Below are 21599 nucleotides of genomic sequence, written 5' to 3'. Positions count from 1 at the left end.
TAATTTTGTTTTTGTATTTTTTTTTTGTATTTTTATTTGTATTTTTAGTAGAGACAGGGTTTCACCATGTTGGCCAGGCTAGTCTCGAACACCTGACCTCAAGTGACCAACCTGCCTCGGCCTCCCAAAGTGCTGGGATTACAGGCATGAGCCACCGCACCAGGCCTCAGTTCTTATTTTCTATTCAATCATGTATGTTGAAAAAAAAACAGACACACACCAGTGTTACAAAACCTTGTATTAATCATTTCCCTTCACTTTCAATATAACGTTGATATGAAATATAGCCATGATTCTTAGTTACATGGGAGGAAATGAATAATAAATACATTGTAGCAAGTTTAAACCACAAGGGTGTTTCACTGGTAACAACATTTGAAAACTGTACACTTGCAAAGAACAGCATCTTCAAACATTAGTATATCTGTATATCAGTAAAGCTTTTACATGTAACAAACATGCTCTTTCCATATATGACAAATTTAAAAAATATGCATTGCTTGGCAACATGAACTAGGCAAAAATATTTCTTTGTTCACTAACTTTATACAGGAAAACAGGACGAAAGGCATGCATGTACAATACAGATGCCTGCACAGGGCATGCAACAAAAGAAAGCTTTTTAAAAGTCAGCTTACATTAGGCATAAATACATGAGGATTATATATTAATAAGGGAGGAAGTTTTCTGTTCGACATTATTAACATTCCTGTTTTCTTCCTATTCCTCCCAGAGGAATACACATTCACCTTTAAGTAAAGATAAAGGAATTACAAAAAAATAAAACTCACTTTGCAAACATCTCTGATGACTTGTAAAAAAAAAAAAAAAATCAACATTAGTGTTATCACAGCTCCATGTGCAAATTATCCTTCTGCAGGTTCTTCTTGTAACAGGCACACCCGAGCGCCTTGGTCAGGCTGCTTCCCCAGGTCCAAGCTGGAGCTAACTGCTATAGACATCTCCAGGGACCAATGAGACCGGGCCTGCTTTTTGTCCCCTCGCCTGCCTTCTGGTTGCATGCCTTTGCATTCAGCCCAGCTCATCCCCCCAGCCCAGGCTCCTGGGGAACACACATCTACAACCTTGCACCGGCAGTAGCTACAAGAGGTGCAGAAGAACAAAAGACCCGGAGAAGGCTCCCATCCCGTAAAAGGCAGCCAAGGACACCTCAAAAGAAACCCTTGTTTCCCTCAGTGTCTCTTCAAACGAATGGGAGAGAGGGGGGCCCAGCTGTAGCTCCAATCCTGAGTACCAAAAAGGAACCCTCAATACACAGGATTTGAGAGCTCGGTGCAAAGAGCCGCCCCAACAGGCAGACCCAGCCACGTCTATTTTGCTTGCTGGCTCTCGTTTAAAAAGTGAAAACTCAAAAGCATGTGAAAAAACAACAACATATCAGCAGCAATGTTTCATGTCTTGTACACAGTTCATGTGTTTCTTCCTACTGTTTCTGGTAAGAAGCCACTATGAATAAAAAGCACCAATAAAACATACATGATAACAATATTGTAGAATACCACTGTCCCTAGGACAATGTAGAGATGCCAAGTACACACTGCTTAAATCAGAACAAGGGGGAAAACATGTAGTGAAATAGATTTTACTCTGAGATTTTAAAATTGTTACTATTTTCTTAATATAAAACAGTTGCATTTGGTGGGGGTCAATGGGTAAATACAAAAAAAGGCACTGCTGCTTTTATTACTAAATATCTGACTTCACAGCCTTATGCATGCAACTGTTTGATTCTTTTATAAATAAAATTCTTTTGCTTTAGGATTTTTAAATTGAGCTGTATACCTGTAGTCAACACAGGACTCAAAACAAGGTGGGGACAGGCTCTTAAAATTTATCAAACACTCAACTTAAAAAAAAAAATTAAAACACTAATAGCAAAACACAACTAAGTAGATAAATCTATACACTGTCAATGAAAAATAAGCTTTTCTTCTTTAAAAAAAGAATTATGTTGTTATTAATAACAGACTTTATCATGGTTACCAGCCATAGCAAGTTAATTAACATATCCAAAATAATATCTCTAATAATCAGATAACCATTGTTTCTATATTCAGTGAAGGAATAAATAGAAATTCAGATTTGCAAATACTTTAAGGTCTTCTTCCTTTTAAAGGATTCATGCGAATGTGATTGTGTTCACAATCTGTTTTCTGAATAACATGAGTCTTTATGGATATATGTGTTTTTGCAGCAGATCCGAATGCTTTCCTTTCTCAGCGAGATGTGTAACACCATGGTTTTTTCTCCTCTTTATTCGCTTTCTCAGTATCCTACAAATCCACATTCACAAACCCTCTGGTCTTACCTTTGGCCTTCAACCTTTGACCTATTCTTCCTGCCTTACATGTGATCATCCATCCCAACACATTCCCCAAGTAACACTAAGCTTGTTTAGAAAAGGGATGTGGGGGACGAATGTTAATGGCACTTGGTTAAAAATAATCAACTAAAAAATGCCATCTTTTTCTGCACATGGATTTGCATCTTTAGAACTTAGTCACCCAAGGAGAGGTCTGAAACTTTTTTTTTTTTAATTCATTGCATGAAATTGTGGCTTCAAGCCTTCTATGCTCACGAAAGGCTTTCTATGGTGACATTGTTCTCACCTTCTTAGACTCAAATTGACTTCAAAAACCTGGTGGCGGCATCCAAGACTGGGTTGGGTGTATGTTTTTGATCTTGAAAGTAAAAGAAAATTGTTCAGATTTCATTAAGGCCTTTTAGGTCTATATGTAGTTCATTAGCTTTAAAAAAAAAAAAAAAAAAAAAGTGATTTCCATAGTCTGATCTTCTGAATTTCAACTGACTTCACATACATACACACACATACACACAAACACACACACACACACAAAAGAAAGGCACCCGACTCATCCATGTAACAAACAGGTCTTGTACCATCTCCCTGATCTTGCCTCTGGCCGAGCATTCATACCTTCATTTACACAACCTGATTTTCCACACAGTTAACTCCTCTTTGATTTCCTCTAATACCCTCCACTGCGTCAAATTCTGAAATGTAGCCTTTCTTGCCCTTCATAGACAGAGCTATTACTTTGTGGTAGGTACCATAGTTTCTCAATCTCCCACCAAGTAACCAGTGTCTTTTCCCTCCCCTCTGTGTGGATGGATAAATCAACCAACACAGCAAATCCCTAATTCATACTGTGCGGATAGCGCTGTCATTCCATCGTGAAATCAACCTTTCCTACATCTTTCATCGCCCACCGAGGATGGTGGGGCTGCGCCGTGTGGGCCAAACATCTCCCTTCCTGCACTCTCTGGCACTTGCTGACGGACCCTCTGTACACTGTTGCTGGGCCTTTCTTCCCTCCTTTTCCTCAGCAGTGATGGGTGAAGTGGATGCGGCCTCCAGGCTCGAGTTCCTACAAGCGATCCTAATGTAAAGGTTTTGAGCTCGTTATCTGGGTATCAAACCTCTCACAAGGGGAAAAAGTCCATCCTTGCCTCTTCTCCTCCAGTGGAACTTGTACCCACCTGTGTGTGTGTGGGGCAAGGCTGAGAGTGACAGGATAATGCCCCATGGGTGGGGAGGAAAGGGAGGGAGGCCTCTCCATGACATGCAAATCCAGCACAGAAAGAGGCTGCAGGATTCTTTGAGAATCTCTGGGTGCCCTGCGAGCAAACCCATAACTGATCACATGATGTCCTCATCCTTGTGCACTCACCCAATGCTGTGCTCATTCTGGCCACGTCCATGTCCTTCAAGTCCACCCACACGCTCCTCCCGCCTAACGGTGAAAGACGGACAGCTCAGGCCTACGTGACTGCATCCATCTTCCCAAGAAACAGAGCTCAGCAGCCGTTTTAAAAAGACACTCTGCTGCTCTTACCAAAATAGAGGAAAAAAATGAATCCATAACAACAACAGATCCTTTACAAAAACCATAGTATGAAGAGAGGTTCTATCCAAACTCTTTACACATTATGTACCCTTTAAAATGATTATGTAAACAATACACAAATCAAAGTTTAGCTGAAGTTTTGTTGGAGGGAATTTCTTCCTTCTTTCCCCCGTTGCCATGGGCCCTCTCCTATGGCTGCTTCCAGCAGGGGCCTCAGGGAAATCTAATCAGGATTGGATTGGATATAAAAGGCAAGCCACTATCTTTCTTTGGGTGCACATGCCCACGATATCCTTCTGTGGCCTGCCTGTGAAGCCAGGCCTTCCGAGAAGCCTCCCCAGGGCCAGGGCTTCTGCCGTCCTCTTGTGTGTCTCCCATCTCTTTCATGGCAGTACTCCTTCCCCTGCCCCCTTTCCATCCAGGGAGCTACCTGCATTCCCTCCACTCCCTCCGCCCCCCTCCCAGTCTCATAATTCCCTAGAGACCCCTCCCCACCCCACACACCAAACCATCCCATGACAGAAACAAATGACAAAATAACCAACCCCAGGTCTACTGATATGTTTACGAGGATGACCTACGCTCTCACAAAATCAAAACGGGAGAGGGACCAGGGGAAAGAAAGGCTGCAAAGTATCTTGGAGGATTCTGTGCAACCCTGAAGATGGCGGACACTGGACCCGCAGCAGTCGATTTCACGGCCAGCGCGGTCACTCTCATCTTCAGCTTCTAGATTGTGGAGGTCCGGTCAACCCCGTCTGGGAGAGAAAGCAGCAAACAAAGGGCACAGGTGAGCAAAACAATCCTGTTCGTGCCCACCTATGCCAACACCATGCATGGTGGGCCTCCCAGCCTCTGAGGGCAGAGAAAGGCTCCTGTGTTCATGTGTTCATGCATTTATATGCCCACCCACACAACATCTGGGAAATAGCTATTTTTGCCAGGAACCATATTGAACCTGAGAACCAAGATGAAAATATCTAATCCTCACCTCCCAAGTACTTATATTTGAGGGTAGACACAGACATGTAGCCAGACAATAATGCTGTATGTGATCATTGCTATAATGATCCAAGATAGCAGGAACATGAAGGAAGGAATGATGGCTGCCCAGTCGGTCTGGGAAGTCAAGGAGTTTCAGAGAGATACAAAGTGACTTTTGTAGCTGGTGCTGGCAGAAGAAGGAGGAGGGTGGGGATGGCGTGCGGTGCACACATAGGCGGGATGGTAGGTCATCCAGTGGTGGAGCTGAGGGTGCGTTGGAGGTTTAGGATGAAGGGTGAGGAAAGGAGTAGAGGAGATAGGGTGAAGAGCCAGGCAGGGGCTGCGACAGACACGCAGGTGGACTTGTCTAGCTCACATCCCTTTCTTTGGCAGCCTCTCCTTCTCACCCCATGTCTCTGATGAGAGACTGGGGACAAGGTAGCTGTGACGCTGTCCACAGCTGAGCAGACCATGAAGGATGGATATATCTGACCAAACAAATCCAGATTCTCTGTCTCGAGAATCTGATCAAAGGCAGAGATGTCTGAGGTAGGTGCTGTGGGCACTTAGAACTGAACAGTCTCGGGGAGGTGGGAGAGTGCTGAGGCCGCCCAGAATCTGCCACATCTACATTTTGGAGAAGTGGAAAACCCAAGCTACAGAGAAGGCAGGTGATATACCCATCAGAGGTGTGAGGCCTGCCCGGTCCCTTTTTGGCTATCTGCTTACACGTGGGTTCTAGGAGGGTCCCCAGGAGCAGACCATAGGGTCTTACATACCATTAACAAGAGCTTAGAGGTAGGTAGTTGGGGAATTATAAGCAGTAGAGTAATCAGATTTAATTTGAGAATGGTTTATCTGGTAGTTGCATCAGATAACCTGAAGAAGGATAAGGCTGGTGGCGGGTGGACCAGTTAAGAGGCCCCTATAATGGTCTGTGCCAGAACTGACAAGGGTCTTTTCCAGTGAGCAGAGAGAGGCATGGATTAGCCATCACAGGCGGTAGAAATAATGGCATTCAGTGACCACTAGATGTGGGTGAGACAGGGCTGCGGGGTGCCTCCCTGGCTTTGCTGATGTCTCAGTCCAAGCCCCAGTATCACAGAACTGGTCCACCAGATGCAGCATCTCTGCTTGGCAGAACTCGGGTGTGAGAAGGGAATGGTAGTGTGTTCCAGGGAACGCTGGAGGACCCAAGTGATAGAGGGGGCATGCTGAGGCCACCACAGGGGGTTCCTGGCCTCCTCGTGGATGCAGCCAGGCTGGCAACTCTGCCAGTGGGGCCTTGGAGGAGAAGCACTTCTTCAGTCAAAACTTTTGAGATCACTGTAGGTTCATATGCAGTTGTAAGAAATAGTCCAAACAGACCTAGTGTACTTGTATATAAGTTCTGTATGATTTTAGGGGAGATTTTAAAGAAAGGAAGCAATGGTCCCTGCGTGTGTCAGTGGTGTCAGATCACCAATCCTAGAGGCCAACAGATGTGAGCCTCTCTTCCTCCATCCCTGAGTCGCAAGCATCCGAACCTCTTTTACTGTGCTTTCCTCTCCCTGCCCATTCCTCTTCCCATAAAATGACTTAATTCATTGGCATACTGTCTCCAGCAAGGTCATCTTTCCTGGCATCTGGAAGGGGTCGGCCAGGAGAGAGGCTCTGTCATATTGGGAGGGCACACTGCCACTGTGCCCAACTAGGCCACCCTGAACTTAATTTGCATTCTCTGCTCAGGAAACTGCTTACGAGGCTTCCCACCAGAGGGGATTATTGGGAAAAAACACAGCAATAAAAAGGCTTAGGAGATTAACACGATGAAAACATGAGCAAAAAACCCATCAGTTCAGAGAGGTTTTCTGTAAAAATAGAACAGACTGAAAAAAATGAAGTCTTTTTCAATGAAAACCTTCCTTTAATAAAGAGCGTTTGGTATTCTTGCTGCTAATGATGATAATGTTAGTACTTAGCAGTTTGATATGAGCCTCCAAAATGCCAATTGTCTGAGATGTATCAAGCCCTGGGAGAAAAAGTCAGTTCTCCTTCTTCTCTGGTCAAAACCAGTGAAAGACTGAGTCAGTCCCCCACCCAGCTGGCCACTGTAGAGCAGGGGAGCACAGGGACTTCCCTCCCCGTGTCAGAACTCTGGCAGGCGCCAGCTCAGGGGACTCACTCACCAGCTGCCATCCTAACTCTGGTCCCAGGGAGACTCTCATTACTACTTTTAATTGAGATATTTGCATATCATAAATTTCACCCTTTGAAAGTACACAATTCAGTGGTTTTTAGTACATTTGCAAAGCTGTGCAACCCTCACCACTATCTAATTCCAGAATATTTTCATCCTCCTCCCTTCAGCCCCTGGCAACCACTCATCTACTTTCTGTCCCAGTAGATTAGTCTATCCTGGACATCTCACATAAATGGAATCATAATGCTCTGTGGTCTTTCATGCCTGGCTTGTTTCACTCAGCATGTCAAGATTCATCCACTGCGTTGCATAGGCGGTACTTGTTTGCTTTTTAAAGGCTGAATGCTGTTTCACTGTATGGCTACACATTTTCTTGAGCCATATTCATCCTTTGGTGGACATTTGAGTTGTCTCCCATTACTCATTAGGGGGCTGCTGACCCAGTCTCCTCTATGAGGTAAAGATGAGCTGGTGGCACCTCCTGCCAGAGGTGCCAGGGATGGCCCAGTGATGTTCCTGAGATCTGAATGGCCAAGGCAGAGAGCAGTGGTTCGCAAATGAGGCTCTTTATAGAGCCCTGGGGGAAGTCATAGAAGGGGCTGTGTCTTCCACCATCTGTTTGGTGAAGCCCTGTGATGCCCTTGGAAGGCCTTCAGCTCCCCCTGGTATGGAGGTCAGGTGGGTGTGGTCCTGGCCCACCCCTCTGCTCCATGCAGAGCATTGATCTATTTCATATTTGGTTTCAGGATAAGATTGTGTTTGCAGAGACTAAACATCTAACAACCTTAGGTCTGGAGGACAAGGCCCTCTGAAGCAGCAGAGGATGGCAGTCTTTTCCTCACACTGCCAGGGGTGGTGCACATCTTGGCTCTAGGTGTGCAGACAGCCCTTCTCTGGGTGGGTAAGTGTGTGTAGACTGGATAGGGCTATTGGAAAGGCTCATAGGAGGCCTCTCTGTGGCATAGAGCCTCCCAGGAAGCTGGCAGGAAATGGCAGGCATCTCTTCTCTCCTCTGCCTGCCAAGCATTGTAAATATCCAGGCCCAGAGAAAGGTGCCCGCCTAGTACCAGGAGGGAGCTGAAGGCCTCCCAGGGCTGCTCCCAAGCATGGCTTCCAACCAAACACATGCAGGAGCACGGCTGCTTCTGTGAGCTGCGTGTGGAGCTGCAGCCCTGCACAGCACAGCCCCCATTCCTGGCTTGGGCAGTGGATGTGCAGGCCCCTGTAACTCAACCTGTCCCTGTCACACAGGAAAGGACACCTCAGCCTGCTTTGGGCTCCAGGTGTCAAGAAAGCTGTTTGCTACTGGGAGATACACAAACAAGCTGGGTTTTCTGTTTTTCAAAAATTCTATTTTTAGGGCAGCTGGGCTACGCTTGGACCAGGCCGGGGGATCTAGTGCAGAGAAGGGAAGCATCCAATGTTGTACAGGATATTCCCACTAAAAGCCATGTCTCGTGTCCCTGACTCCTCCAGGCCTGGCACTTGGCTGGGACAACTGCTGTGGTGTGATTCCCATGTGCACTGGGAGGTGGAGCTTCTGGGGACAGAGGGACAGCTCTGATCTCCAGGTCCCTGACTCACCTCCCAGAAAAGGAGGAGGAACAGGGCACTGACCATCTGGCATGGTGCTGCTGGAAAAGGGTCCAATAGTACCCTAAGGCCACTCTTTCTCCCTGTCCCCTGCCTATCCCTCCTTGTCCTCCCCCAGTTCTCCTGAGCTCCTGCCACAGTGTAGACAGCAGATGGCCAGAAGTTCTCCCAGGCACGTGGTAACAGGGACAAGGGGACATGCAGGAAGAACACACTCACCTCCCAGGGCGTGTTCGGTCATACTGAGGCACAACGACTCCAGCCTGTTGTTGATGTCAGGTTCGGTCACGGGAAGCTGGAATTCTGCAGGGGATAAAGGGTTATGTTTGTGACAAGGAGGAGATAAGCAGGGTGCCACCTGGTTCCACCTGCAAGAGAAGGGTCTGGTGTGCCTCCCCGGGAGGACTTGGGGACTGTCAGCGCTGGCATGGAAGGGGCTCCACTCAGGCTCAACCAACCTCTAAGGTCTGTTAAGCACAGTCCACTGTGAACTTGGGAACCTGAAACGAAACAGAGACTAAAAATAGCTGGTCATGTCACAGTCTGTGCTTCCTCTGCTCAGAACCCTCCAGCGGCCTCCCATCCTGCAAGGCCCCGTGTGATCCAGGCCCTTGTTATCTCTGTGCCCTCACACAGCTCTCTCCTTCCTCTACTCTGCCCCAGGCCCCCTCCTACCTCAGGGCCTTTGCACCGCTGTTCCCTGGAGTGGTTTCCATGGCTCTCCCTGCCTTTACATTTCTGGCTCTATCATCTCCTCAGAAAGGACTTTGTTCCTTGTATGAGCCATGCCCCCACACTATCCCTTTCCCGTGCTTTATTTTTCTTCATAGCCTTCGCCCACAGCTATCATATTTGATATTTATATTCACTTTCTACTGTCCCCCTCCCCTGACCCCGCTGAGTGCCCACCTCATTGGAGCAGAACTTAGCTCTGCCCCCTGTGCCTAGAGCAGGGCCTGGCCCGCATCTAGAGCGGGGGCGGAAGGCCAGGGCCCGGCACACACCTCTTCTGAGTGCGAGACCACGTGGGGGGCTTTAGGTGTGTGGGCTCCTTAATCCACCCAACAAGCCCAAGTGGGGTTGGGAGAGGTGAAGCCACGTATCGGTTACCCAGTTCACATGGAGCTGGGGCCAGGCCGCCTCTGACTCCAGAGCCGGGCTCTGCCACCTGCCACAGCAACTGCAGGTGGCGGTCAATGCCCTCAGCCTTGAGGGCCTCTAGAACCAAGGGCTGAGACACCCACTCTGCAGGCAGTAGGGTCTCAGCTCCCACTGCCCGACAGTGCTGTGCACATTCTTACCGCAATCTCCCCTCTATCTCCCCAGGTTCCAGTGTTGCCTGTCGTGAGCAGGAGGCAGCCCCTGGGAGCCGCCTCCTCTCCCCTGCTGGAGCTCTTGCTGTCATCACCTCCACAGGCCTCATCCGGTGGCGACTTTAAATGTCCTCGACTATCTGGAAGTGCCTTGCGGACAGTGATGATGCTTCCCTATCTCTCTGAATCTCCCTCAGCGCCTGGCCCTTGCCTTCTGCCTCATACATGTCTACTGAGTGAAGAAAAAGCGAAAGAAGTAGAAGGAAACTCTGACAGCTAAGAGTTGTGAAATCCCTTTTTTTTTTTTTTTTTTTTTTTTTTTTTTTTAACATTTTGTGACACTAGTTTGAAAAGAATTGCAAAATCCTACAGGGAAAGGCAGAAAAAAAAGTCCCAGAGGCGGTGTCCAGAGCAGGGTGTGTTCCAGGTGACCGAGAAGTCTCCGTGTTGCCACCACCTTCCTCCATGAGCCTGGGAAGCTGTTCCCTGCTGAGGGCCTTAGCTCTTCTACTTGTCAAGTGGGGAAAGCATTCTGGGGTCCCACTGCAGGCCACCTGCCTGCTCCTTCATGTCTCCACCAAGGGAGCACATGGGCCAGAGAGAGAAAGAGAAGTGAAACGAGGTTGGTGGCTTGGCGGGATAGGAAACTGAAACCAGTGGTTAAACCAAAGTTTTGTTTTCCTTGATTTGCTATACATTAAGATAAATCTCTGCAATGTGTGTTCCCATTGTCAGCTAATTCAGAGGCAGATGTTGCTTCCGTTATTTAAACATTGCAAAGAGAAGGCTGGCAAAATGGAACGCTATGGAAAGCACCAGAGAGCTGACTGTGTTCTTCCTGACCCACGTTCCGGCGTCGATGGGTTTGGAAGACAACCGTGCCAATTCGTGAGCAGACGGAGGCTGACTGAGCTTCCAGGGAAGTGGGGTGCCGCAGAGAATGGCAGGAGTCTCCACCGCCCCCACCCACTAGTTGCTGTTAGAGTAGGGTCGGGGCAATTAGACAATTCCAGGGGGAAGAGATTTTAGTATTTTCATCCATTCATGTGAAAATCATATGCATGCAAAAATTAGCAGTCTGCAGGGTGTGAAATCTATAAAATAGAAACACAATTTTATATATAGCGAGTTAGCAAATACGAAAAAAAACAAACCTCAGCAATTATAGCCATCCATATGCTCATTGTAAGATTTAGTTTACTCTCCAGCGCTCCCCTTTAAACAAACACTGTGGAGAGATTTGGATAAATAAAGATGCTCGACATTTGGAGAGAAGTGTTTCAGCTGCAGGATTTCTTGCCAACACGCAGCAAAATGCCATTTTCCAAGCCTGGGATTGCGTGTTCCAAAAAGGGGGCTGAGAAACGCAGGGCTCTCCACTCCAGAATCCCCAAACCTTCATGGCTGCTCTTTTAGGTGGGAAGTGGGGGTGTTCGCTGCTTCTCTCCAGCTCTTTGCTTCCAGGCGCTGGGGAGCCATGACCCCCACCACTCTGAGTGGCTCTGAAAAATTCTAAGTCTTGGGAGAAGCCCATATGTTCACACTGCAGAGTTTCCTAATAGTGTGACTTTTTAATTGTGTATTTGATAAAAACAGATCCATGCCATCTCGCCGCACGTATAAGACAGAAAGACCAGTTGGGTGGAAAACAGCTTCCATCTCAGGCTAGGAACCCTCAGCTGCACGGGGCTTGGTGCCCCAGAGGGGCATTCGGGCAGCTTTTGCCCCACAGACCAACGTAAACCACCAGGCCAACCCTTGCTGTGGCTCCTGTTAACCCTGAGGGCCCGTCTCATTTATCCCAGGCCCCTGCCCCTACCAGCCACAGACCAGGCAGATGGAGATCTGAGTCCTAGGAAGGCAAAAGTTAAGACCCCTTTTTAACTGAGCCTCCTCTGCTGTTTCCCAAAGGGGGCATGTTTCTTCAGCTCAGATGGCATCTCTGAGGACCGTTCCAGTATTCAGTAAGGACCCCCAGTTTTGGAATCCCCAAGGTCTCGGCTGACTTGAAACGTTAATTGTATCTTTTCAGAAGTCTCACATGTATGGAGTAGTCCTGTGCTCAGGCCCAGGGTCAAGAAGATTCCAGAAGAGAACGCTACCCATCCCTAATGAGGTGTTGCTGTAGCACCCCCCTGAGGAGCCCACAGGGCTTGTCCTTGGCAGTAACCGTCCATCCCTACTGGGTCTCATGTGTGGCACCCTTGGTACAACTCTGCAGTGCTCTTTCTCCAAGGCACTGAGGGTAAGGAGCCAATTTCTTTAGGACTTTAGAATAAGAAACAGGCTGGGGAATTCCAGGAAAAATCTGTAGAATCCCATTTTGCCAATGACAGCTGAGGCAACTCTGTTGGATAACTAGAAAGGTGTGGAGTCTGGTTCACTGAGGAGCAGGGTTGCTAGGAGGAGAGAAAGCAGGGAAGACAAAAAGGGACAGAGAAGTGGGACCTGGACCACTGTGATGAGATGAGTAAAGAAGAAAGGAAGACAAGGGAACTAAGAAGAAAGGGGGAGGATGGTAACAAAAGGGAAAGAAATGGCACAGGTAGGGAAACAGAGGGGCGGGGCAGCAGGCAAGCTGAGGATGGCAGAGACGGCCATGGAGGGTGGCAGGAGGGTATGAGTAATAAATGGCATCCCTGAGTTGGCTATGGGAACACACCTTTTCTCTGGTGGCCTCTTAACATTCCTAAGCCTGCAGAAGAAGGTCAGTGCCTGTGGAGGTCCTCTGGGACCAGAGATTTCACAAAAAGTGATGGGTACATGGTATAAGATGATATTGTACCATCTTGCCCCAAGTTGATGCTCAGAGGGAGGAGGCTGTGGGCCCAGCTGGGTTCTTGGAATTGATTTATCAATCTCCCTACCCATTGTCTGCCAGTCCTGAACAGGGATGTCTGCCTTGATTTATTGGAAGACATGGAGGAAATATTTATCCAGTACTGTACGTGGGTCCCTGTTCTGGTTTCTGCCTCTGCATGGCAGCCCCTTCTACTCCCTAATGGACCCAGTGCACCAATAACTAACTCTCTATTCTTTCTAAAGGCAGTTCTCTGGAAGGAAATGAAAAATAACAGCCTGGAGTACTATGATCCCGGATATATGCCGAGTGCTTACGGTAGAAGAATCCCAATTGTGAGCTGGTGCTTAGAGGAGGTTTGCTGTGGTGAACAGGTAAGTCACACCATGAAATGCTGCCACGTGAGGCGCCACTGGACCCAGCTCACATCCAGCTGGTTCACTACCAAGGGTAGTTTGCATGTGGCTTTGGGCAAGGGAAGGATGAGGTTTCCAGAAGGCTGTGCAGCCTACCCTTCTGAAGGTTTTCCTTTGAAAACTGCTATGGGGTTCCCTGCCATTTTCTGTTAGGCCCTCCAGTGGGTAAAGAACCTCCATGATCTCCTACTGTTGAGCCAGAGCCACTGCAGGATCCTCTCCAACTGGTCCCAAGGACAACTAAGCCCGGGTCAGTAGGAATTAGTTGCTTCCAAAATAAAAGATCCCTCTCCAAGCAATTGCCAAACCAATTATCTAGTTGAGAACACACCCTGCCTCCATGAAGAACGTGACCATTTGCACAGGTGCCACACTTGTTTTCTGGTGAGCGTATTATACCTCGTAGTGTTTCTCCGGCAATAGCCACCTGAAGGCTCTCCTGGCTGGTCCCAGGAAACAGCTAAAACTTGTCCGTGTGGAGGTGGAGTTTGCAGTGAGCTGAGAGCGCGCCACTGTACTCCAGCCTGGGCGACAGAGTGAGACTCTGTCTCAAAAAGAAAAAAAAATTAAGAAAACTTGTCCGTGTGGCAATAACATGAAACACCACTCCCGAGGGGCCTCCAAGTGCCCGTGAATTGTGTAGAACCAGGAACAAGGGAAGTGTCCTGTAAACCCGAGCAAGGTGACTGATGAACTGATCCGCAACTTGGAGGTGGGTTCTAGCCCTCTGTCTTCTCTGTATGAGACGTTTAAAGTCTCCCATCAGTAGAGTTATTTTAGGTTTACAGAATCAAAGCATCCTTCAAATGCATTGTAGTCTTCAAGATTTGCCCAGTTTACAATGGATTCTCTGAAGACATCTAACAGCCAGGAGGAAAACACTGCATTCATTGCATGATAACAGTTTTCTGAGTATTTACTTTTGGGCTGGTTACACATCTCAATTTCATTTTGTGTTCGCTATTACTCCTGTTCATGTACAGATGAAAGCCACTTTCTGACTTTCTGATTTTTGCTGTCCTGACATGATATTTGTAGTCTAGTTTTAACGCCTGGCCACAAGCCCCGGAAGTCTCCATAGCGAACCAGATTGTACTGCTTCATGTGGAAAGGCCCATCTGCAGAAGAGGCTCTGAATCCAAGATGAGGACCCTGACTCTAGGATGAGCCTTCGTTTGGACCTGCTTGGAGGTCAGAGGTGTTGTCCCTGGGTAGGAGGCTGCCTCCTTGGGGGGAAGGAAAATTCACTACAGTGACCCGTGGCCTTGACAACCAGCATTTGATTGGCAAGGGCTGGGGAACCGCAACCCTGTGCCCTTAAGCAGGGACCTTCTGCAGCTTCCTTCCCCTTCAGCGAGGGATCCTCAGTCCTGGCCAGGCCCTGCCCTGCCGTGCCCTTTATGCATGTCCTGGAAGAGCCACCCAGCATGGTGCTGAGCGTGCTGGGCAGGCCCTAGGAGTGGCTCCTGTCCAGCGCTCAATGGTTTATTTGCAATCAGGAAATTTAGAGCGGGCTTTTTCCTGTGCTTTGGCTGTTATTAAAAATGCTGTGTGAGGACCTTTAAGGCCTTGCTGGAAGTGGGTTTGTAATACTTGAGAGATTAAAAAGAACACGCAAAGGGTTCCAGAGTTTTAAGTCCAGTATGCGAAGCACATTATTTAGAGACTTGTAGGTAACTACAGTCTGCTTAAAGGGGTTGTGCCTGTGGGCTAGGAAGGGGAGGGGAGAGGGACAGTCACTTTTGCTTACAGGCCCTTCTGTATTATTTGATTCTTTAGCCACAGGAACAAGAGGCTTCATATGAAGAGTAAAAATGATATTAGGTTCATAGTTGCCCTGAGCACAAGCCAGCCACTTGGCACTGCTGTGAAATAGTGGAGCGGAAACAAAGGTATAGGTGGAAGATTCTATCAACAAACCCAAAGTGCTCCGGGACGACCCAGCTCTTAGAAGGGGGACTGTCTGGACCTAGTCTTCCCAATTAAGATGGAGAAAGCTCAGGGAAGATTCCGTATGAACAAAGAGGAAGGCTGAGAACTGGCAAAAGTGGCAGGAAGAGAAAAAATCAAGAAGGCCTTGAGAAGGTATAAAGAATTGAAGACAGCGGTCACTCTGCTGGTGACACTGAGGCCAGGGTGAAAGACCCATTCAAGGTGAAAGATCTCCTTGTGTGCAGGACCTCTTCAAATCTTGTCCAGAATCTCTTTTATTGGGAATGGATTCTACATAATTCTGTGTGAAAACAGAGGATGGGATGAAAGGACCCCGGGCAAAAGCCTTCACAACCCCCAAATGTTGTCATGTTTCTTCCCAGGAAGAAAAATAGCTACATGTATAGAAATGGAGAAAAGGAGCTTTAAAACAAAAGTGAGCAAATAAGAGTTTTGGAAGTCAAGAAGCAATGTGAGCAGGCTTCTGCACTGTGGTGGCTGTCGTTCCCCTCCCTGACATGCCGTTCCCAGCGGTGGGTCCTCTCCTTCAGTGTCCTCCTCCTCCCTGGCCTCCCAATTTCAGCCTACCTCCCTTCCATCCTGCATCCTCCTGCCTGACTTCTACTCGGAATCCCCCACATGGAGGAATCCCCCCAGGGAGAGTGGCCAGAGTCCAAGCTCCTCAGCTTTGGATTCCAAGTCCCCCACCATGGGCCACAACCTTTACAGCTCCCTGGGTCCACTTTCTGCTACCTCAGCCAGACCCTTCAGCCAGCCATGGCTTCTGGGCCACGCTGTGGTATTCTGGACCTTTGTGGTCTTGCTCCTGTGTTCTTTCTGCCTGTAACTCTGCCTTCCCTCTCTCTACCCTCTGCTGTGCCCTGAAGCTCAGCTCCAATTTCAAGAAGCTTCCTTGCCTATTGCAGGCCACAGTGACACTTCCCTTCCTTAAACTCCTATAGATAGGACTTACTAGACAGAGCATTTCTACTGTCCAGGGCATTTTCCTACAGGTATAACACATCTCTGGTTTGCCTGCCTTGGGTGGGGGGTCCATCCAGATAGGTGCAGTATAATTGCCTGAGTGGCTTGTTATTACCCTTGGAGTCTACAAAGTCTACAAGATCACTGCCTGCATAGAGAAAGGGTTCAAGTATTCATTAGCTGTGCATAATTCCAACCACTCTGTTTTAGGAAGCATGATGAAAGCTGAAATTGACTTGAAGTGTGCTAAATTGCGCTTTAACCAAGTAAAGGAAAGATGGCTGGTACAACAGTCATCACTTTGAAAGAAAAAGCCCAAACCAGGGGGAAGGTCTCAGCATCAACAGTTTTCTCTTTCTCTGTCTCACTCTCACTTTCTCTTTCCACACACACACACTACACATGGAGCCCTCCCACCTCCCCACCACCAAAGCCCTCTTGTGCTATCTCTGGTTTAATCAATCTAGAAATATGACTAGTATCAAAAATATCCCCATCAGATTGCAAGCAACTCTGGGGCTCCACGTGCTGGCTCTCAGCCAAGCCGCCGCTATTCATGCTGGCAAGGCACAGTTTAAAAAAGGAAAGGCTTCTATAAGCTCCAAAGAATGCACGGTGACAGTCAAGGCTAAGCACTTTCTGGCTGGGTTCGCTGGGGCATCTATTTTGGCCTCCCCTCTGTGTCAAGGGGACGTGAAGCGCCGGGCCCTACCTGGCTGCTGGAACATCAGCATGTTCTGTGGGGAAGTGTGCACGGGCAGCGAGCGGGTCCTCTGGACTGAGCTGTGGGTGCGGCTTGGCATGCTATTGCTGCCCCCGGGGTTGGCAAACCACAGGTTCTAGTGAGAAAAGCAAAAGGGGAACTCGTTAGTTCAGCCCCGCTGGGGTGGACAGCAGAGCCGCCAGCAAGAATTTGGGAGGCAAAGATCCCAGGAGAACTCTAACTTCTAGAAAAGGGGCTTGCAGGCCAGCGCTAGCATCTGCATATTTACAGAGAGAGGGTTTAGATTCCATTCACTGTAATTTCTCTTCACCTCCTCAGTGCTGGCCTTGCTGTAAGCCTCAGCTTCATCTGGACACCTCTCTCCCTGTCTGCAAAACTCTTTTTATCCCAGTTGTTGCTTTTGCTTTTTCCCTGCCACTCTTCTAGGAAATGGGGGAGTTCTATAAATGTATGCAATGAAGAGCACAAACTATTTCAGGGCTCTCATTTTGATTTTTTTTTTTTTTTTTTTTTTTTTTTTTTTTTAAGATTCTTACAATGTACTTCAAAGCGAGGGGGAGAGAAAAGAACCTCTCAGCTGGCAATGAGCTGGCACAGCTTAGCTTGTGTGTCCCAGCAGTGACGTCTTCTTGAACTGATCTGGGGGCTGGGGACAATGGTCAGAAGACAGGGCTTTCTGGTACCCAGGGGAGTGAATCCTGCCCATCTTGCCTGAAGCCCTTTTCCTGTTTTTAAGCTGATCTGTCATCCCTTAGTTTCTCCTGAGACCCCAGAACCTCAGACCTACTTGTGTCCCACCGATGCTAATCCCCACCCACAGAGCTTCGAGCAGCTCTGGACACGCAGGCAGAAGGCACTAGGCAGGGGTGAGGCCTGGGGCTAGAGGGGTATGAGCGACGGGCCAGAGAAGTCAGCTCTAAATTGCACAGCAAGAACCTCTGGGCAGGCTGATAATGTGTTAACTTTCCCCCTGGCGCACACTCTCAGACTGTGTCCTGTGGATGCTCCACCAGAGCTGGGACTAATACAAGGGAGCTTTTTGCCACAGATAAAAAGGGAAGGAAAGTTCTCTAAGTACCAGGCTCTCCTGGAGCCCAGATTTGGGAGGTAGAAGGTCAAGCACGGGGCAAGGAAGAAATAGGTCTTGCATTTCTTTCCAAAGAGCCTCTTGTGCAGGGTCCCCAAGGTTAAAGTGGTCCTCTGGGCATCCTAAGCACAGCTATGGGGTTGCTGTGTCTCCCAGAGAACAACGCAAACAATGCTGTTACCTCTGAGGAATGGTGGCAACTGCCCCCAGCATAGTCCCCCTTGGCTTCTCTCCCCACCCTGGGGTCACCTGGGGGGACATCTGCAGCCTCAGGCCTTGGCTTGGCCATCCTCCTCCCTCCTTGGGGCAGAACAAACCTGTCTTCCTTGTTTCATGATGGTGGGGGCAGCTGTGGTGTTGCGCTGGTTGGAGCTGACGAATCCACTGGTGCCCAAGAGGCCCAGGCGGGCGGAAGGGACGTTCCGAGAGGGGATCTGGTACTGGCGCGGGTTCCGTCTGCCCATGCCACTGCCCATAGAGCCAGCCGTCGGGAGGGAGTTGGACTGCCCAAAGCCTCGACTGTGAGAGCCAAGAGAGAAGGAAGAGACGATCAGTTATTATTCAGCCCTTTTCAAGCCACAGGCTTCCCATGGGATGCTGCCTTGGGGGGTCTCTTCACATTTTTTTTTTTTTTTTTTGAGGCAGGGTCTCACTCTGTCACCCAGGCTGGAGTGCAGCAGTGAGATCTTGGCTCACTGCAGCCTTGACCTCTTGGGCTCAGGTGATCCTCCTATCTCTGCCTCTGGAATAGCTGGGACTACAGTCATGTGCCACCATGCCCAGATAATTTTTTTTTTTTTTTTTGGTAGAGATGAAGTCTCACTACGTTGCCCAGGCTGGTCTTGACTTTTCAGGCTCAAGCAATCCTCCAAACTCAGCCTCTTGAGTAGCTGGGACTACAGATTTTTATATTTTTGTTGGAGACAGGGTCTACCATGTTGCCCAGGTTGGTCTGGAACTCCTGAGCTCAAATGATCCTCCTGCCTTGGCCTCTGAAAGTGCTGGGATTACAGACATGAGCCCACCGCGCCCCGCCTCTGCTCATACTTTGATAGTTGTAAGGCCTACAGGGAGCTCTGTGCCAGCGAACAACTAAAAACAGCAGCTAACATCTGAGAAGCTATATCACATGCAACTTCCTGGGACTTCGACATTATTTTTCGATCCTTGCAACAACCCTATGAAGTAGGTGCTCTCTCCTTTGTAGCTGGAGAAGTAAAACTGTGTGTAATCCTTGTGCACAGGCCACACAGCCAGCAGGGGGCAGCACTGGCACGCAGGCCCAGCAGGTTCACCAGCACTCTGCCTTCTTCCGCCTCCCCGCCGCATCTTCTCCAACCCATCCTGCTGCAGATGAGGACACAGGTCTTGAACACTCACATGCTCTCGAGAGGCCACATAGCAAGAAAACAGCAGAGCCAGGGTCAGAACTGGGTCTGACTCCTGTCCCAGTGCTCCCTTCTTTAATCCTATCATTGTTTCTCCTCAGCCTGTGTGGCAGACGTGGAGAAGCCTGTGAGGCCCACCCGGATGTAAGCTCCATGTCTGTCCTCATCCATCCTGCATGTCCGGTGCCTGAATCAGTTTCTGCACAGGGAATGCAGTTAAATGAAGGAACCAATGAGTCTCTGCCATCATGATGCATCCTCGAATGGGAGAGCCAATGCCACCTGTGGGGCGAGGGATATAAGGTCGGAGAAGATGTTTGGGAATGTTCTGGAGCTAGGACACAAATTGCCTTCACTCCACAGGCTCTCCCTGCAGAGTGGGCCGCAGAAAGGCCAGGGCAGGTCCATGCTTCTCCTGGGTCCGCGCAGGGAGGCTGCCAGAGCCCCTAGCATCACATGCAGATGCCGGCGCTCCCGTTTGGGTTGGTTGACCTCAGCACTGAAGAATGCATCCTCTCCGACACGCCTCAGGTCTGGGAGGTTACACAGCAGCCGGCAGGGTTTCAGGAACCAGCACATTCTTTCCAAGAAGAGTCAGCTTTAGTCATTCACGGATGAAGTCGAAATGCATTACCTCCAGTGGCCACAAGATGGAAGAGATCTGCTTTTCCAGCGGGAGGTTTGTACCAAGCCTGTGGGGAGACTCCGGGAAGCTGGGCTGACGTAGTTTAACCAGTTGAGGGTGATAGGGGCCTGCGAGCAGTCATTTCCTGAGAAGCAGAGCTGTGCCTGGGTGTAGGGGGAGGGGCATCTGAGCTAGCAGTGCAGATCTCAGAAAATAAGTTTCTCTTCTCCCCAGAATTCCTAAATTTCCCAGGGGGAGAAGGGGCAGGAGGGAGAATTCTGGGCTTGTGCCTTTCTACTTCCAGGCTTTGGTGGCCATGGAAAGAGTTCTAGATTCTGGTCAGAAGTTCATTTAAAGGTGGTGAGGAGGACACTCACGGGTTCTTGGTATCTTTATCTTGGCCTTTCTTCCTTTTTTCTCCTATTTTCCCCTTTTAAAAATTTCGTTTTTATTTTTACTAAGGCTTAAGACTTTTTGGTTTGAAAGAAGAACTCAGGGCCAGGAGGGGTAGAATAAATTTCACAGGATGAGAGACCTCCTTTGGTGGAAGGACAATCTGACTGTGTGAGGTAGAGACAAGGGCTGAGTGTTTTTTTTGTTTGTTTTTAACGATGAAAACTAGTCCTTTGAGTTCTGAAGTCGGAATTTTGGCCACCTGGTAGATGATTCAGTATTGTGCTATGATCTTTCCTTATTTAGTGTGGATAGCATTTTCTCACTTTCCTTTTTGGTTGGATTTTTAAAAAGTTATTTCATATGCAAAATACAGAGTCAATGAGTGATGCTAAAATGATATGTGCTTCCAGGAAGGCAAGACTGTATTCTTAAGCAATGTAATCTGGGCAGAGGACTCTGTTATGGGATACTTAGTCACTGGAGAAAGGAGGGATCCAGGGACTCTTAGGACTCAGCTGTATAGGGGAGGGGAGTAAAGCGAGAGAGTAGGACCCGTCATGTCCTACTCTCACGCTTTACTAACGATGGCCTAGATTGGCTAGGCCATCTTTCTCCTGATGGTAGGACCCTTCGAGGGTTGTTACAAAGCCAGCTTTGCAGAGGGTTGCCACTGCTGGCAATCAGAGTGAATGCTTGGATTACTTAAGATTGCTAAGTTTAATGAAATCATCGATGCTTTCTGGGGAGAGAACAAAGTGACAAAAGCAAGTTTTCCTTTCTCATTATTTTGCCTTACATTTCTAAATCTGATTTCATTACATTGAAATGTTGAAATGCATGAAAAGTCTTTGAGAAAGTAACATTAATAAGAATCAATTAATTTGGGATTTATAATAATCCAAGCAGGGGCTGGGTTGCAGTAAACTTTGTATTATTGGAGAAAGAGGTCTTCAAAGCAAATTAATAGCACAAAAAGATCCCAGAGGAAATACTTATGAGTATAAAACATCTTCCAGCATTTTGAATTGAATTCCAATTCCAATTGAATATCCACAAGCAATTCATTCTTATCTAATCAATAAAAAGATGTCCATTAGGACTCCAACCTGGCAAACCTTAGGTTAGCCCAATCCAAGTGTTACTAACACCCTGGAGAGGTCAAAGTTCATGCCCCCTGCTCCACCTCCAGAAGGCTCTCAGATGTGGACCAATGACAACACAGGGCTGACAGAGGCCAGGGTGGGACTTTTGGAGGAGCAGCAAAGAGCTTAAAAGCCCCATCTTC

At 48.2% G+C, this 21599-nt stretch overlaps 1 protein-coding gene across 5 annotated transcripts in view; it reads right to left on the bottom strand.

The window, feature by feature from the left end:
• Positions 1-223: 223 nt before the first annotated feature.
• SAMD4A (sterile alpha motif domain containing 4A) overlaps positions 224-21599 on the bottom strand; it is a 227596-nt gene continuing 206220 nt past the window's right edge. For 4 of the 5 annotated variants that reach the window (XM_007986735.3, XM_007986741.3, XM_037983999.2 and 1 more), the window contains 4 exons: positions 18223-18424; positions 16807-16933; positions 8869-8952; positions 224-4648 (listed from right to left, as the gene is read on the bottom strand). In XM_007986735.3, the coding sequence (XP_007984926.1) occupies positions 4620-4648; positions 8869-8952; positions 16807-16933; positions 18223-18424 (442 nt within the window). In that variant the 3' untranslated portion in view covers positions 224-4619. Of the gene's footprint in view, positions 4649-8868; positions 8953-9041; positions 9150-16806; positions 16934-18222; positions 18425-21599 lie in introns of all 5 variants that reach the window. The other variant, XM_037984002.2, reaches the window with a different exon arrangement.

The sequence above is a fragment of the Chlorocebus sabaeus genome, chromosome 24, assembly GCF_047675955.1.
Source record: "Chlorocebus sabaeus isolate Y175 chromosome 24, mChlSab1.0.hap1, whole genome shotgun sequence".
NCBI lineage: Eukaryota > Metazoa > Chordata > Mammalia > Primates > Cercopithecidae > Chlorocebus > Chlorocebus sabaeus.
The sequence above is the reverse complement of the archived record's forward strand: the minus strand, read 5'-3'. Positions and strand labels throughout refer to the sequence as shown.